The 15,998-nt window shown below is 44.5% G+C and overlaps 1 protein-coding gene across 1 annotated transcript; it reads right to left on the bottom strand.

Annotated features, from left to right (window-relative positions):
- Positions 1 to 6,690: 6,690 nt before the first annotated feature.
- LOC118832632 (CCR4-NOT transcription complex subunit 7-like) lies at positions 6,691 to 8,483 on the bottom strand. Its single transcript, XM_036739953.1, has 2 exons — positions 7,483 to 8,483; positions 6,691 to 7,083 (listed from the first exon to the last, which is right to left on the bottom strand). Exons 1-2 carry the CDS (start codon positions 8,466 to 8,468, stop codon positions 7,023 to 7,025), a joined length of 1,047 nt encoding a protein of 348 aa, XP_036595848.1. The 5' UTR covers positions 8,469 to 8,483; the 3' UTR covers positions 6,691 to 7,022.
- Positions 8,484 to 15,998: the final 7,515 nt, after the last annotated feature.

A 15,998-nucleotide genomic window follows, 5' to 3' on the forward strand; every position in this document is an offset into this window, starting at 1 on the left:
TTCTATGAGGTTGAAATGAGAGTTTAGAACAAAATCTAATATGCTTCACCTAAAAAAAAGAGATATGTCAATCACGATCTCAAGTCAATAGCAAAAGTAAACTTTATTAAAATGATAACAAACAGGGAAAACTAAATTTTGCTTAAAGGGACTATTATAAAAACTAAACATGTGTATGCTTTATGGTATACCATCTAAATACCTGAAAGGAAAGTGAGTCATAAGGAGCAATAGACAGATTGTTATAATAGTGAATGACCTCAATCTATCTCTTCCAAGCTTAAATAAATCTAACCCAAAAGAATTAACAGGAAAGAAATTAAGGACTTGACTTTAATTTTTAAACAGTTAGATGTCATAGACATCTTGTAATTATGGAATAGGAATAAAAGTGAAGAAATCATTAATAACTAATTGGAGACCAAATAACTTAATCCTAATGAATGGGCAGGGTAAAGAAAAAAAATCAAACAATAATTTCACTAAGAATAGTAACAACAATGAGAAACAGAAGTCAACTTTTTAGAGAGCAACCAAAACATTCCCTAGGAGAAATTTTATACCTTTAAACACTTTCATCCACAAAAGAGAAAACATACAGGTGAATGAATGAGAAATGAAATTGTAAATAAAACCTTACAAATTTAAAAAATAAAAGATTTGAAAATCAAAGAACACATTAAGAAAAATTGAAATAAACACCATTAAACAAATAAATAAAAATACATGCTGGTTTTTTGGAATTAAACAATAAGGTGCAACAACTTAACTGATTTAAAAAGAGGTACACCAAATTACTAGTATCAACAATAAAAAACAAATTTACAACAAATGAAGAAGAGATAAAAGGAATCAGTAGAAATTATACTTCCTAATTACATGTCAGCGATATCGATAACCTAAATGACTTGGATGAATATTTATAAAAATATTACATTCCCAGATTAACAGAACATAAATAGAGGACTTAAATAATCGGATTCCAGTAAAAGAAACTTAACCAAGCCATAAAATCCTGAGAACAGATGGATTTACAAACGAAATCTATCAAACATTCAAAGAACAATTAATTCTAGTATTACATAAGCCATAAGGAAAAATAGGAAAGAGGAGATCCCAGGGAGAATGAAAACTGTAGACTAATGTTCCTAATAAAGGTAGGTTTAAATATTTGAAATAAAACACTAGCAAGGATACTATATCAACATATCAAAGAAGTTATACAGTATATATAACAAGCGTTGATTTATATGAAGAAGGCAGAATTGGTTCAATATTAATAAAACTATCAGCATAATGAGCAACTAGGTATCACAGTGCATAGAGTGGTAGGCCTGGAGTCCAGAAGACCTTAATTCAAATCCAACATCAGACATTTATTAGTTGTGTGACCCTGTTTGCCTCAGTTTCCTCATTTATAAAATGAGTAGGAGAAGAAAATGGCAAACCACTCCAGTATCTTTGCCAAAAAAGCAAAAACCCAAATGGGATCATGAAGACTCGGACACAACTGAAAAACAACTCAACAAGAAAAAAGATATACAAATTAAAGCAACTCTAAGATTCCTCCACACATCCATATGGTTGGTAAAGTTAACAAAAAAAGGAAAATAACAAAGGTTGGAGGGGCTGTGGGAAAACAGGCACACAAATACACTGTTGGAACAGGTTGTTGGCTCATCCATTCTGGGAGGCAATTTGAGACTATACCCCTGAATTATAAACCTTGCATGCCCTTTCACCCAGTGATACCACTACTAAACCAGAGATCAAAGAAAGAAGAAAAGAACCCATATGCACAAACATATTTATAGCAGCTCCTGTTGTGGTGTCAGACTATTTGGAGGGAGAAGTGAAAGGAGGGCTCCACAATTGTGGAATACCTGAACAAATTATGGCACATGAATGTAGTGGAATACTATTATACTCTAAGAAGCAATGAGGGGGGTGGCTTCAGAGAAGCCTGGGAAGACATAAATGAACTAATCAGAGTTGAGTGGTAGAACCAGGAGAACAATTGATATAATAACAATATTGTAAAGACAAGGACCTTGAAAGACCTAAGTACTCAGATCAGCACAGTGACCAACTGGGATTCTGGACAAACCATGACAAAAACATAAAACTCCTGAAAGCTCCTGGCAGGGAGGTGATGGACTCATGGTGCATGGTAGAGACATGTTTTTTGGACATGGCCGCTGTAAGAATTGGTTTTGCTTGGCTTGACTGTATTTTTATCACACCTATTTTATTTTCCTGTTTCTCTCACTGGGGAAGGAAGGGTAGGATGGGAGAGAGAGAAAATAGCTTTTGGTTCATTGAAAATAGTTGAATTTAAAAGAAAAATGGGTATAAGACCACTTGAACTTCCCACCTCAAAGCATTTCTGTAAAAAAAAAGCGCTTTAAGAAGCTAAAAGCACCATAGAAGGAAAAGTTATTATTGTTGTTTGTTTTATTGTTGCCGTCATGGGGAGGCAGCCTTGGTACTTTGGGTGGAGTTCAAAACTCAAACTCAAGAAGACCTGGGTTCAAGTCCAGCCTATGACACGTACTGGAAGTGTGGCCCTGGGAAAGTCAATTAACCTCTCAGTGATCTAGGCCAGAGGTGTCAAAAACAGGGCCAGAACCAGATTAAAAAGTAATTGGAAAATATTTAACAGAATAAATAAAAAGACAGTAGAACATAGACACCATTCCATTTTAAACACCAAAGAAATATGCTGCCATCAAGGACTCTTATGTCCACACTAGTGGCCCCAGTTTTTATTTGAGTTTGACTCCATTGTGTGAGGCAACTCTGCTACCTTAAGTTTCAGAAAAGGAAGGGACAACCTGCATTACTGGAGAGCATGTAGTTTTCCTGGAGGGGATTTCAGGACTTTCAGGCTCTCCCCTCAACAGCCTGGAAGGGACCTTAAAACACAAAATGTCAGAGCTGGGAGGGAGTTTCAATCATAGCCTATCACAGCACAAAAGGACCTTCGAATGTAGAGTGAACGTAAGAGGTACAAGAGAATTGAACACACAGAATGTAGACTGTGAGATCTTGTGAGGACCTTAATGTAGAGAAATCCAGAACTAAGAGAGTCATCAAGCAGGGAATAACAGAGCTAGGAAAGGTCTAAAATCATAGAACAGAGAACGTGAGAGATGGAAAAATGCAAATCTTAGAATATGAAGTTTGAGTTGGAAGGGACCTTAAAATATGGAATTTCAGAACCAGCAGGAACCTTATTACATGGAATGTCAGAAGTAGAAGGAGGCTCAGAACATGGAATGAGAAAATTTAAAACTTCTGGAAGTGAATGTTGAAAACTAAAAATAAATCAATTAACTTCTTATAAAAAAAGAACATGGAATGTCAGAACTAGCAAGAACCTTAGTACATGGAATGTCTGACCTGGGAGGGACCTGGGGACAGAGAATGGCATATGTAGCCTAGGAAGCACATGGAATGTCAAACCTTGAAATGGTCCTTGGCCACTCCAATCCCATCTATTTTCTGAAAAAGGAATAGCACTTCCCCAGTTCTTTTTTATCAGAAGTACCCTAGCCCACATTCCAATGTCACTGGAAAAAAATAATACTTTAAGTGTGGTGAAGGGATCTATAAAAGTATGCTTTGAAGATACCATATTCTTGACGAGCCCAGGCTTGTGGGACAGGATTGGCCTCTGGGCAGATGATGTTCCAAAGTTTGATCTTCCCTAGCAATCTAAGGATGGTAAGAGCTTCACAGAAGGCATTGAGGCTGGATCCGTGGGGAGCTGGGGACCAGTGGCTCTGGGTGGAAAGGAAAAGGGGTAAGGGAGTTAGTGGGAAGTGTCAGTGACCAGCCAGCATTGGTGGGCTCTGAGGACTGAGAAGAGCAGAGCATTCTGTGGAATAGGGAGATGAGAAAAAGGAAGGGGAATCGTCCACTCAGTGGGTGGCTGGGGACAGGCATCGAGAGGGCTGTCATGGACCCTGGTAAAGCACAGTATTCCAGTGTTGCAGAAAGAGGCTAGCTAGCACAGGCAGATGGGCTGTAGTGCAAAGAGCACTGGTTTGGGCTTCAGAAGACCTTGCTTAAAAATCCTCTAGTGACAGAAAACCCTTGGTTTTTGCACAGGGGGAAACTGAGGCTTGAAGAAGGGAAGAGCCTTGGCTAAGGTCACACAGCTAGTAAGCCGCAGACTCTCATTAATAAGTAGGAAGCCTTCCACTCAGACAGAAGACAGACAAGCTCCCTTCTGTTTGGGGGTGAACCATCTCACTGACAGAATTGCAGTGGTGACTTTTGATTTCACGCAGTACCACACCAAGTGCATCCTGCATGGGATCCAGTGACCTGGGTTTGAGACCTGGTGCTTCCACCTCCCTAGTGCTGTGACCTTGGGCAAGTCACTCCACCTCTCTAGCCCTCCGTTTTCTCCTCTTTAAAATGGGTATATTAATACCTATTCCACCTACCTCATTGGGGTGTATGTGTGTCTGTGTGTGTATCTGTATGTGTATGTGTGTGTGTGTGTATGTGTGTGTGTGTGTGAGAGAGAGAGAGAGAGAGAGAGAGAGAGAGAGAGAGAGAGAAATACAAATAGAGAGAAATAGAGAGGGGGGAGGTTAAGGGGGGGCGCTGCAAAAGTCCTCAGGAAGCAGAAACCACTACAAAGACGTGAACGATTCTTCCTCCTTGCGTCTGACCAAAATCTTTCTTGCTGTGCTCCACACCCATTATCCTTTCCTCAGTTCCCAAAGCCTCCTATTCTGCACCCATTGTGGAGGCCTGCTCTCCCCCAAGAGGGAACCTGGACCACCCACCTCTTAGGGCTGGTCCCCCTTTCTGGGCTCAGCAATCAAATTGCCTGATGCCACCCTTATGGAACCTTTCTGCAGAAGGGGAGATCCACTTCCAGCTCTGTAGCAGGTTGGGATGGGGCTGTGGCAGTAATGGTATGCAGGGGCTTTCAGGCTGACACCAGGGTCCAGGAGGCAAAGTGTGGAGGAATAGAGAGAAAAATGGTGAAGGGCAGAGGAGGAAGAGAAGAAAGGGAGGATGGTTAGGAGATGAAGGGAGGAAGGAAAGAGTAAGGGAGGAGAAGGAAGAGGAGGAAGGAGTAGGGGGAAAAGGAGATGAGGTTAAAGAAGAGGACTAGGGAGAGGAAGGGGAGGAGGAAGAGTGATCAGAGAGGAGAAAAGAGAACAGGAAGGAAAAAGAAGATAGAGGAAGAGGCAGGAGCTCAGCGCTTTGGGCTCGTAAAGTCCAGACCAGTCCTTCGGCAGGCCTCCTGTTGAGCTGCACATGCTGAGCCAGTGCTACGGCATGCAGGGGACAGGAGGCTTTGGGCCAGGAGGACAGAATACCAGTGAGCTTTGCCCTGCTGACCATCTCTTAAGGTAGTGGGGGCAGCAGGAAACAGCCAGGGCCTGACCCCACTACACATGGCCTCCCAGGGATGTGCCCGACCATCTCAGGGGAGGACTTCCCAAGAAACAGTAGACAAAGCAATCAGTCAACGAACATTTATTAAGTCCTTACTGTATGCCAAACACTGTGCTAAGCGCTGGGGATACAATGAAAGGCAAAAACACTATCTGTGCTCTCAAGGAGCTCACATTCTAACAGGGGAGACAACTTGTAAATAACTAGGTACACACAAGATATAGACGGATATAGGTGGAAGGCAATATGCGAGGGGAAGGCACTAGCAGCTGAGGGAGCTGGGAAAGGCCTCCTGCAGAAGGTGTCCCTTGGCCTGAGCCTTGAAGGAAGCCAGAGACTCTAAGAACCATCCACTCATCAGATGCCTGCTGTGTGTGTGGCACTGTACTGGGCAGTAGGAATGATACCACCTTCTCCTTTCCCATGCCTTCCTTCTTCTTGCACTCACCAAACCTGGCTGTGGTTGCACTTTTGCTCATTTCCCCACTCTGCTCCTCCCTCCCTCCCTCTCCTTCATTGAGGTGGAGGAGTTGGAATACTCCTTGCTCCCCACTGCCATCTCCCTCTACCACCAACACCCCAGCACTTTTCCTCCTTTGAGGTTCACCCAATCCATGTTTCCCACTGAGTCAAGGTTCTAGCAAACTTAATGAGAAAAGGGTAGTAAAGAACAAGGGAGACAAGCCCATCTGGCACACAGATAATATTACTGGTTGAAGTGCAGATAACATATACATACACACTTGCCATCCATCATTTCTGACTAGTATTTAATTACCCATGACCAAATTCTTCCTTCACATGCTCTGGCCTGGTCACATACTCTGCGTGGCTAAGAAAGTACTTCACAGTTTTTTCTGTCAATAGATAGAAAATATATGGCAAAAATATACACACAAAAATAAATAATCATTATAGTCCTCAGATGACTAACACCATTCAAGTTAATTTGGGGGACTTTTTGTTGTTGTACAACAAGACTCTGAATTAGTTTTCTCTTCCTAGCAGCTACAAAAGCACAATCTTATTTCTACAAATTTAATTTGGTATAAAATATACCTAAGGTGACTTTGCTCTCTTTGGACTTTCTATTATAAAGTAGGCTTTCAGAATTATCAAATCAAGCACATGGTAAACATGATGATATTAAAAGGGTGGAAGGAGGGATGTAGGAGAAAGAAGAAATGTTAGTAGAATTAAAAGGCAGAAAGGAGAAAAAAGGAAAGATGCTGCCAACAAAACTTCAGGCTGATGCTTCTTGGATGCCAGTTTCCTAACAGATCTTGAAAGCCAGTCACAGGGGACTCTGCTGAAGGGTGTAAAGCTGGATTGAAACATTTAGTCAATCACAGATCAAATACATATACCAATTTAAAACCAAGAACACTAGAGGAGCTTAGGAGATGAAAGACCAAGAAAAGCAGTCACTAAGTTCTTCTTTGCCTTCTTGGGTTAGCTTAGCTGAGTCAACAATTTACAGCACAGTGAAAGCACTCTGCTCCATGGGTCCAAAACAAGGGAATGCTGTGTAAAACTGGCAGATGATCAGGCAAACATCAAGGAAACCCCAACCTCAGGGAAAACGGATCTCAGCGGATTCACTCTCCATAGTTGTAGAACTGATGGTCCTCGACCTCACACTCCGGCATCTCTTGAATGCTGGAAGAGACAAAAATGAAACAAGGCCTTAAGTTACAGTCAGTGCTAGTTAATCTGGGAATGGGAGGAGAGGAGGGATGGGGGCCAAACTAAGACCAACTAGATATATTTACCAAAAGATTGAGTATGTTATGGATTTTTTCCCACGGCCACACATACTTGCTAACAGGTGGATTAATTAATACACTGCAAAATTCAACCTGAAAACTCTTCTACTTATCAGGATCTGTGGTAGGAAGGAATGGTTATAATTAGTACTGAAAGACAAAAGAGAAAACAGGTTGAGAAGGTAGGGTTAAAAAAAAAGCCTTATATTGACCAAGGGATTTAACTGGAGATAAAAACCTGTTATAAAAGCATGAGTTTAGGCATGAAAAAAAGCCCAGTTTTTTATTTCACCTCATGAATGCTTGCTGATCTGCTCTCCATACTGGTTCTCTGCCATAGTGGACATACTGGACGTTCTGGAAGCTGTTCTGGAAGCCGTTGTGGGAGCTGCTCTGGGCGTTCTTGTGGACATGAGATGCTCCAGAACCAAGGCCGTACAAGTATCCAGAATACTTGGCGTCGTCAATGTGGTCTTCAAAGAACATTTCTCTCATTTTGAAAAAGGCCATTCCCGTGAGCAAGGAATCGGACCCCGCCTGGTGTTGGGAGCCAATGCGCTCCAGCGCCAGCTGAGTGGCCACTTCCTGCAGTCCACCCCTGAGGGTTTTGCAGCTCTTCATGAGGTACTTGATGTCATAGATGACGGGAAAAAAGAGTCGGAGGATCTCGAAGAAGTCGTGGGCTTCTTCGGGCAAGGGAGAGTTGGTGAGGATCTTGATGAAGTAGCCGAAGTCATAACCGCTGTGGAAGGATAGCCATTTGACCCCTTCACACAGCACCACTCCCGATGTCATCAGGAGCTCTGCAAAATACTGTGCCTCGATGCCTTCTTCCTCGTGCTTCTTGAACTGGATCCCAGACATGGTGAGGAGCTCGATGGAGTCTTGGGCGTACATGTCTTCCTTTAAATTGAATTTAAAATTGAACTGCCAAGTGGAGGTTCCTGGAGGGCACTCTCCTTGCTCATTCATAAACGTCAGTCCCAGCTGGATGATCTTCAGCCAGTCCACATTGCATCTCAGGAGTTGGTATTGGTAGTCCGCATAGCTTCTGAACTCCCCCACGGGTCTGGCCACCACACCTGGAAACTCCGTGTCCATGGCCACGTAATTGTACTGCTGGATAACGGGTCGCATTTTCTTCATCTCCTCGTCCAGGTTGCAAGCCCAAACTTCCCGAATCCGCGGGCTCTGGTCGGCATGGGCAGGGGGCATGGTGGGCAGAGGCAGGGCGCGCGGCGGGGGGGCTTCGGACGCCAACAGGCAGCAGTTTCTCATCCAGCGGATCCAAGATTCGCCTCCTAAAGCACCTTTTTCGTCCCCCCGTACCTGCGCCGGGGCCGCTGCGGTCGCGCTTCTCCACCTCCTCCTCCGCCGCCTCCTCCTCACCATGGAGACGGCCTTCCGTGGCTGCGCCCCCCACCTTCCCTCTGTCCCTTCCCCTGTTTCGTCCTTCGCCCCCACCCCAACCCAACGCCCCGCGCTGGCCGCCTGTAGAAGGAAGGGGCCGCGGGAGCCGGGTGGCGCTGCCCCTCCTCTCTCCCAAGTCCAAGTCCAGGGAGAGAGCTGCGCGGTGACGTCAGCCTGCCTGAGAGCCGAGATGATGATGGGGCTGATGTTTCTTCTTCTCTCCGATTATGGGGGTTGTGCGCCAGTGTTTCTAGGAGACCCCGGCGGAACGTCAGCCCTCGCGAGGGGTGGGGGAGCTTTCGTGCTGGGGCAAGCTGTCGCCTTCCCCCTGCGTGCAGCAACACGCCATCCCCCCGCCTGTCCGCTCCCACCCCCGCGTCCTGTCCCCCCACCCTTGCCTAGCCCCCGGGCCTTTTGGAGGTGGTGATGGTGATGAATGAATGGATGCATGGATGCATGGACTGACGAAGTGAGTGACGGTGCTGACCTAAGCCCACAATTACGGGGAGGAGGACAAAGAGGAGGTGGAAGAGACGGGAGAGGAGGAAGCAAGGAGGGAGGGATTGCGTTTGGAAAACGGCAAATCTCTTTTAACCTTAATTTCCATATTTGAGACCTAAGGAAGAATTTCCTTGTCATACGAGTTAGCCCAGTAATGTCCAGCCTTAACCTGAGATGATGAATGAACGAATTAATTAAGCAAGCATTTAGGAAGTAATTACTATGCTCAAAGCACCATGCTAAGCTCTGGATGTGTGTGTGTGTGTGTGTGTGTGTGTGTGTGTGTGTGTGTGTGTGTTTGCTCGCGTACAAAAATAAGACATTCCCGAAAGAGCTCATGTTCTAGTGGGAAGCTAAATGATGTTCAATATTCCCTGCCAATTAAAGCCTAATCAATTTACCCACCTTTTCAGGCTCAACAAGATTACTTCCCAAAATTCATGGTGAAAATCACAGTCCACAGCTCTTTCTGTACCCCTCCTCACACAGATCCAGATGGAATGGAGTGGAATGTACCCTGAGGAAGTTCAGTCTTCCAAAGAGAAGCTTCGTTATGGGAATTATTATCCTTGATAGGGACATTATCACTGTGTTTTCACAGGGACCACTGGCCTTCTGCCACCAGTACACCTGCCACAGGGGCTCTATAGGTGCCAAGGCCATGCTGGAAATTATGCCCCCATGCCCCAGGGCTACACCCCTGAGGCTTGGATGAGATCTTGTGGGTAAAACACTTGTAAACCTTAAAGCACTATATAAATGTGAGCTGTTATGGTGGTGGGGACTGGCTGGAAGAGGGAGAGGACCTCACGGGGGAAAGAGGAAAAATGTCTGATTTAGGCCCAGTTTCAAGGAAAATTTCCTATTCATGGAAGCTGTTCCAAATGGGGATAGCCTGTCTGTGGAGGTGGGGGTTCCCCTTTCCAGCTGAGATTAGATGATCGTTTGTCAAGGATGTTATATCAGGACTCCTTTTTCTGTTTGGGTTGGACTAGATGGCTGCTGAGTTCCCTTCCCACTATCAGTTCTGTAGTTCTTTTGTAAATACCTAGAGTGCTAGACCAGGGGATTGGGGAGACCTTGGTTCAGATTCCACCTCTGATACTTCCTAGCTGTGTGAGCTGGTTCAAATCCCTTCACATTTCTGAGGCTCAGTCTCCTCATCTGCAAAGTGAGCATTATAGCTACTTAGCAGGGTTCTTGCTTATAAACTTTAAAGTGTTTGGAGCCAGTGCTGTCCAGAGCCTCTCTACTACCCACATTCCTACCCCAAAGGAAATGTTGATACCAAGGAATTCTTTTTTTTTTAATTTTCTTTTTATTTGCAGTTCCAAATTCCCTCCCTCCCTGCACCCTTCCCTCGTGCCCTGAGAAGTCAAGCAATATGATATCCATAATACATATGAAGTTATGCAAAACATTTCTTTATTAGCCATGTTCCAAAAAAACCTAAGGAAAATAAAGGAAAAAAATTATGTTTCACTCTGCATTCTGAGTTCATTGGTTTTCTCTCTGGAGGTGGATAGTATGTTTCATCATGAGTCCTTTGGAGTTGTGCTGGATCATTTTATTAATCACAGTTATTAAATCTTTCACAGTTCATTATTATTCCCATATTGCTGTTACTGTGTACGTTATTCTCCTGATTCTGCTCACTTCACTTATTCCTTGCTCAGCCATTCCCCAGTTGATGGGCATCCCCTCAGTTTCCAATTTTTTGCCACCACAAAAAGAGCTGCTATAAGTATTTTTGTACATGTAGGTCCTTTTACTTTTTTAACTTTTTGGGATACAGAGCTAGTAGTAGTATTGCTAGGTCAAAGAGTGTACACAATTTGGTTGCCCTTGGAGCATAGTTCCAAATTGTTCTCCAAAATGGTTGGCTCAGCTCCACCAACAGTGCATTAGTGTCCCGATTTTCCCACATTCTCTTTAGTATTTGTCATTTATCTTTTCTGTCATACTAGGTTATCTGATAGACACCTCAGAGTTGTTTTAATTTGCATTTCTCTTATCAATAGTGATTTAGAGCATTTTTTCCCATGACTATAGATAGCTTTGGTTTCTTCACCTGAGAACTGCCTGTTCATGTGACTTGATCATTTATCAATTGGGGAATTACTTCTGTTCTTATAAATTTGACTCAGTTCTGTATATCTTTGAGAAATGAGGCCGTTATCAGAGACACTTGCTGTAAAAATTATTTCCCAGCTTTCTGCTTTCCTTCTAATCTTGGTGGCATTGATTTTGTTGTTCAAAACTTTTTAATATAATCAAAGGGATCTGTTTTCTATCTTGTAATGTTCTTTGCCCTTATTTGGTAACAAATTCTTCCCTTCCCTATAAATCTGAAAGGTAAACTATTCTTTGATCTTCTGATTTGCTTATGGTATCACCCTTTGTGTCTAAATCATGTAACCATTTTGACCTTCTCTTGGTATACCCCCATAAAATCTTTATCCTACAGATAATTCCTTGGCTGGAGGTTTCAGCAGCATGTGCTGTTTGAAGTTTGCTCAGACTTTTGTGGGAATTTTGTTTGCTTAACTAGGCATATTTGTTACCAGAGTTTTGTTTTTGATTTTCTTTCTTCTGTGCAGGAAGGAAGGAATGGACCTAGAAGGGAGAGAAAATTAATACTTGTTCATTGAAGACAGTCAAGTAAAATAAAAGTTATATTTCTAGTGTGGATTCCCTCAAAGGAAATAAGCAAGTGGAGAGAGGGATAAGTTTGAGGAAAAAGATAGTTGTGACCTTGCTGAGATCCTATTAACTAGTTGGTGTTCTCACAGGGCAGGTGGGACTTGGCTGGTGGTCTCTTTAGGGGTCTGGGATTTTATTGATGGTCTGGTTGGAGGTTTGGAATCTATTGGATAATTTGGCTGGGGCTCTTTTTTTTACTTCCAAAATTTCTTTATTTCAATGATGAACTTTGTAGGAAAAAAGAAAACAATTCCAATTTTACAAATGAGTATCAAGGCACATTATTCCTCACATTCAGGCTGGGGAAGGCAAGAGATCCATCCTTTCTCTACCCTTTCAGAGCACTCAGTTAAAATAGTCCCCAAGACAGACAGACCTGAGCTCGGTGGTCTCAGTGGGGTCCTAGAACCCAAGTGGTGGGCTCACCTGGGACCTGGGATTTGATTGGTGGTTTTCATTTGGGCCAGGTAGTTAAGTAAAAGTCTCAGTGTATGCCTGACACCTAACTGTAGGTCCCCTGTTGAGTCTGACTACCCATGGCCAACACCAACCTTGGGAATTCTGCAGTGGTTGGGATTATGAGGGAGGGGAAGAGGTTTGTTCTTCCAGTCTCAAATTCCTTGTCATCTCCATAAGAGGCTGCTGCAGATTCTTCCAAGAGGCAACTTCCATGAAGACTGTCACTCGGATACCAGGGTCCTACTGAGATTGCCATTTAGGGATCAGGACTCCATTACGATCATTAACTGGCTGGAAAGACTATGAGAAAAATGGGGGGAAAGTGGAAGAGAGAAATAAAAATAACTTCAAGAAAGAGACAGTAGGACTAGCTCCCTTGAAAGTGCTCCAGGGAAGGAGATGCCATGGTCACCACTTTATAAAGGAGGTGCTGATGTCTGACCCAAACACTTTGGAAAAAAAGAGTCCCAGAGTAGCCATTAGGACCTAACATGTCATCTCCAGATCACCAAGAATTTGTCGCTGGAAGAACTGAACCAGTCACCTCCTCTCCTTGTGCCTCAGTTTCCTTGTCTGTCAAATGAGCTGTTTATGCTCAGTTATTTTTAACGTCCCTTCAAGTTCTCACATTTGAAGTTTTATTGTCCTTTCCAGCTCTTATATTCTGTGTTTTTGTATTTTCTGTTCTCTTCCAGCTCTAACGTTACATATTCTGTGTTCTAGGGACGTTTCCAGCTCTGACTTACTCTCTTCTATGGTCTCTTCGATCCATTCCCTGTTCTCAGCTCCCTCCCCAGTCTAACATTCCACATTCTGTGTGCTCACTGCCTCTTGGGTTGGGATTCTCTTTGCTCTAAAGCCTCTTGTTTCTCTAATATTGTATATTTTAAGGATCTCCCTAGCTCTGACATTCAAGGTGCTCTCAATTCTAACATTCCATGTTCTAACACTCTTTTACAGCACCTCTGTTTTGACATCCTCTGTTCTATGATTAGAAACAATTTTAACTTATTGAAGTTTACCTTTGGTCTGTTGCAACATTCCTTTAAGCACATCTCTTTTCCCAGATACTTCCCTCTCTATTGTATCCCCTTTGGATGCCCCCAGGGTGCCTAGGGTCTCACTGTCCTGAAAGGCATACTTTGAACATCTCTTCCTCCAAAGTCACCTGTATTCTATGGGCCCTGAGAAGCTCCCCTACCCCAGTTCTTTGACAATGCTAAATGCATAATTGTGTCATTTGAATATAGGGTAAATACTTCTTCCAGGGGGAGAAATGTTCTAATAGGGGCCCGATATAGTAGATAGAGTGCTGGATATGAATTCAAGAAGACCTGAATTCAAATCCTGCCACACACAGGTGCTAGCTGTGTGACCCTAGGGAAGGCACTTAACCTCTCTGTGCCTCAGATTCCTTATCTACAAAATGAGAAGGGGCTTGGACTCACTGGTCTCTAAGGTCCCTTCCAGCTTTAAAAATTATGATCCTACCCTTTTCTAACCATGTAAGTTCACTCTCCCACCTGCTCTATGTCTCCCCACTCCCAGATGGATAGAGACTACATTATTTTTGTTGGGAAGGGAAGAAGGTTTCTGGTGTCTCTCAAGTCATCAATGTGGCCAGAAATATCCCAATCCAAATCTAGGTTGGTTCCAGAGTCCCCCAGTCTGTCTGGGGCATGAGAATCAGTATTTACATGCTGGTTTAGATATGCTAAAGTTTGCACTGAGAGAGGATTGTGTGAAGGAGCCTAGACAGCAAAGGTGCCCACAAAGCTGCTCCTGTGTGAACCAGGGCCAGGCAGGGAGCATAAAGTTCAGTTGAGAGTCTCTGGAAAGAGAAAATTGCCTGGTCTGATTGAGAGAAGCAGCGGGAGCAGCCTTGGGGAAAGGCTTGAAATCAGCAGAGGAGGAGGGTCTGGGCAAGTTAATCCCTGTGAGTGGCAGCCCAGGCTGGTGGGCCCTTTAGGGAGGGGGAGGGGCTGGGAGGGCAATTAGGAGCTTCAGCTGCCTGTGCTTCAGTGCTAGAATCATGGAATCTTCCAATCACAGACCCCCAGAGTTGGAGGGGACTGCAGATGCCTCGTTTCTGCCCAGGCCTGAGCGCCAATCCCCTGGACAGCACTGAGGACTCGTGGGCATCCAGCCAGTGCTGGAGAACTCAGTCCTTTTCCCTTAAGGCAGCCTCTTCCCGTTGGGGCAGCTGCCTCATGGAGGGAGAGCAGTGATTTCAGCCTGATCCCCCTCCCTCCTCCCAACTAGAGAGAGTCTTCAAAGCTTCTCAATCCTCCCTTCCCTCCCTCCATCATAGAGGGCTAGAAGTGGCATCTCTGGGTATCAGGGCAGCCTTTCCACAGGGATCCATCCAAGGACCTAGTCCTGAAAGGAATGTCAGAGGTGGGTCTGGAACCCCAAAGAGGTCCAGTGTATTGTCATGGTGACCCAGGTTACTATAACCTTAGAAAGTAAGAACCAGGATTCCAAACCAGGCCCTCTGATTCAACCCCAGTGTTCTGTCCATTACATGGTAGCTATCTGTCACTTCAGGGAGTGGAGAAAGAGGTAAATAGGCTTAAATAATGTCGATATAAATGAGGATTCATCTACATTGGAAACCTTAGCCAGGAACTGCCCTGGGGAGGGGAATGTTGGGGTCCTGGAGGGAAGGCCCTCCCCTACATGAGCTCAGATCTAACCATGGTTCCCTCCAGGACTGAGGCTCAGAGGTCAGTCAGGTTAGGCAGGGAGGCTGCAAGCATAGTGGTTCAGGTGGGGGGTAGCAGCAGGGCTGGTCCCAGGTAGCCTGGCAGTTCAGCCCTGGCTTAATGAATGAGGCAGTGACCTCCAGAGAGTCTTTAGGGGAGAGTAGGGAAGGAGAATTGGAAGTTCATAGATTTAAAGTGGAGGACACCCTTGGAGAGAAGGAGGAACTTGTCAAGGGGATTCACAGAATATTTAGCAAATAATGATATTATCCCATCAATGAAGTTACAAATGTATTGAAATGTGTATCCATGGAGAAGGAAAGTTGATCTCTATATGCAGTAGAATTTATTGCATTTCTCACTGATTAAGGGGGATGGGAAGGTTTACTGAAAAGCCAAGGGTTTTGAGGCCTGAAAAAGTAGAGAATCTCTGCTCTCAACCAACCATCTGAACCACAGCATAGAGGAGGAAGGGCAGGGAACCTAGTCCTGACTCCAAACACTTTCTGTTACACTCAGCCCAGGCCAGATCCCTGCTTCCTTCACACTTTCTACAGTCAAACACAGTCTGGTAGATTCCCCCACTTTGGCCTTATGTTCTCCTAGAACATACAGTCAGGCTGTGTCTCCAGCAGGACACAAACAAAGGAAACCACACAATTTCTCCTAAGAGTAAAAGCAGATGGCAATCCCCAGAAAGGTTCCCCAGAGAGGATCCAGTCTGGGCATCACCTCCCTTCTCTCTCACCTCCCTGTCCCTTGGCTACCCGAACCTGTACCAACATACCCTTCCAATGCCTTTGGGTAACTCGGCAGGGCATGACACCACTCTTGGCTGCAGAGAGTCCTGCTCAGGTGCTTCCTCCTGTTCTTGGGTGCCCACCCCACTCCCTGGCTGAGAAGCTTTGGAGCTGTGGACCTTTTCCCAGTTCTCCAGGTGCCTGGTCTCGCACCTTTAGCACTGTGCCCCTGAAGGAGGGAGGGGGAGCCTGCTGTTCGGTTTTGTTCATTCCCTTTCATTTGGGGGTAA

The sequence above is a fragment of the Trichosurus vulpecula genome, chromosome X (assembly GCF_011100635.1).
Source record: "Trichosurus vulpecula isolate mTriVul1 chromosome X, mTriVul1.pri, whole genome shotgun sequence".
NCBI classification, from domain to species: domain Eukaryota; kingdom Metazoa; phylum Chordata; class Mammalia; order Diprotodontia; family Phalangeridae; genus Trichosurus; species Trichosurus vulpecula.

Excerpts from the sequence above, each read along its gene's own strand:
- LOC118832632 (XM_036739953.1), bottom strand. The coding sequence starts at position 8,468 with ATGAGAAACTGCTGCCTGTTGGCGTCCGAAGCCCCCCCGCCGCGCGCC. Across the intron at positions 7,084-7,482 it reads GATCAGCAAGCATTCATGAG|CATTCAAGAGATGCCGGAGT; the intron begins GTGAAATAAAAA and ends TGTCTCTTCCAG.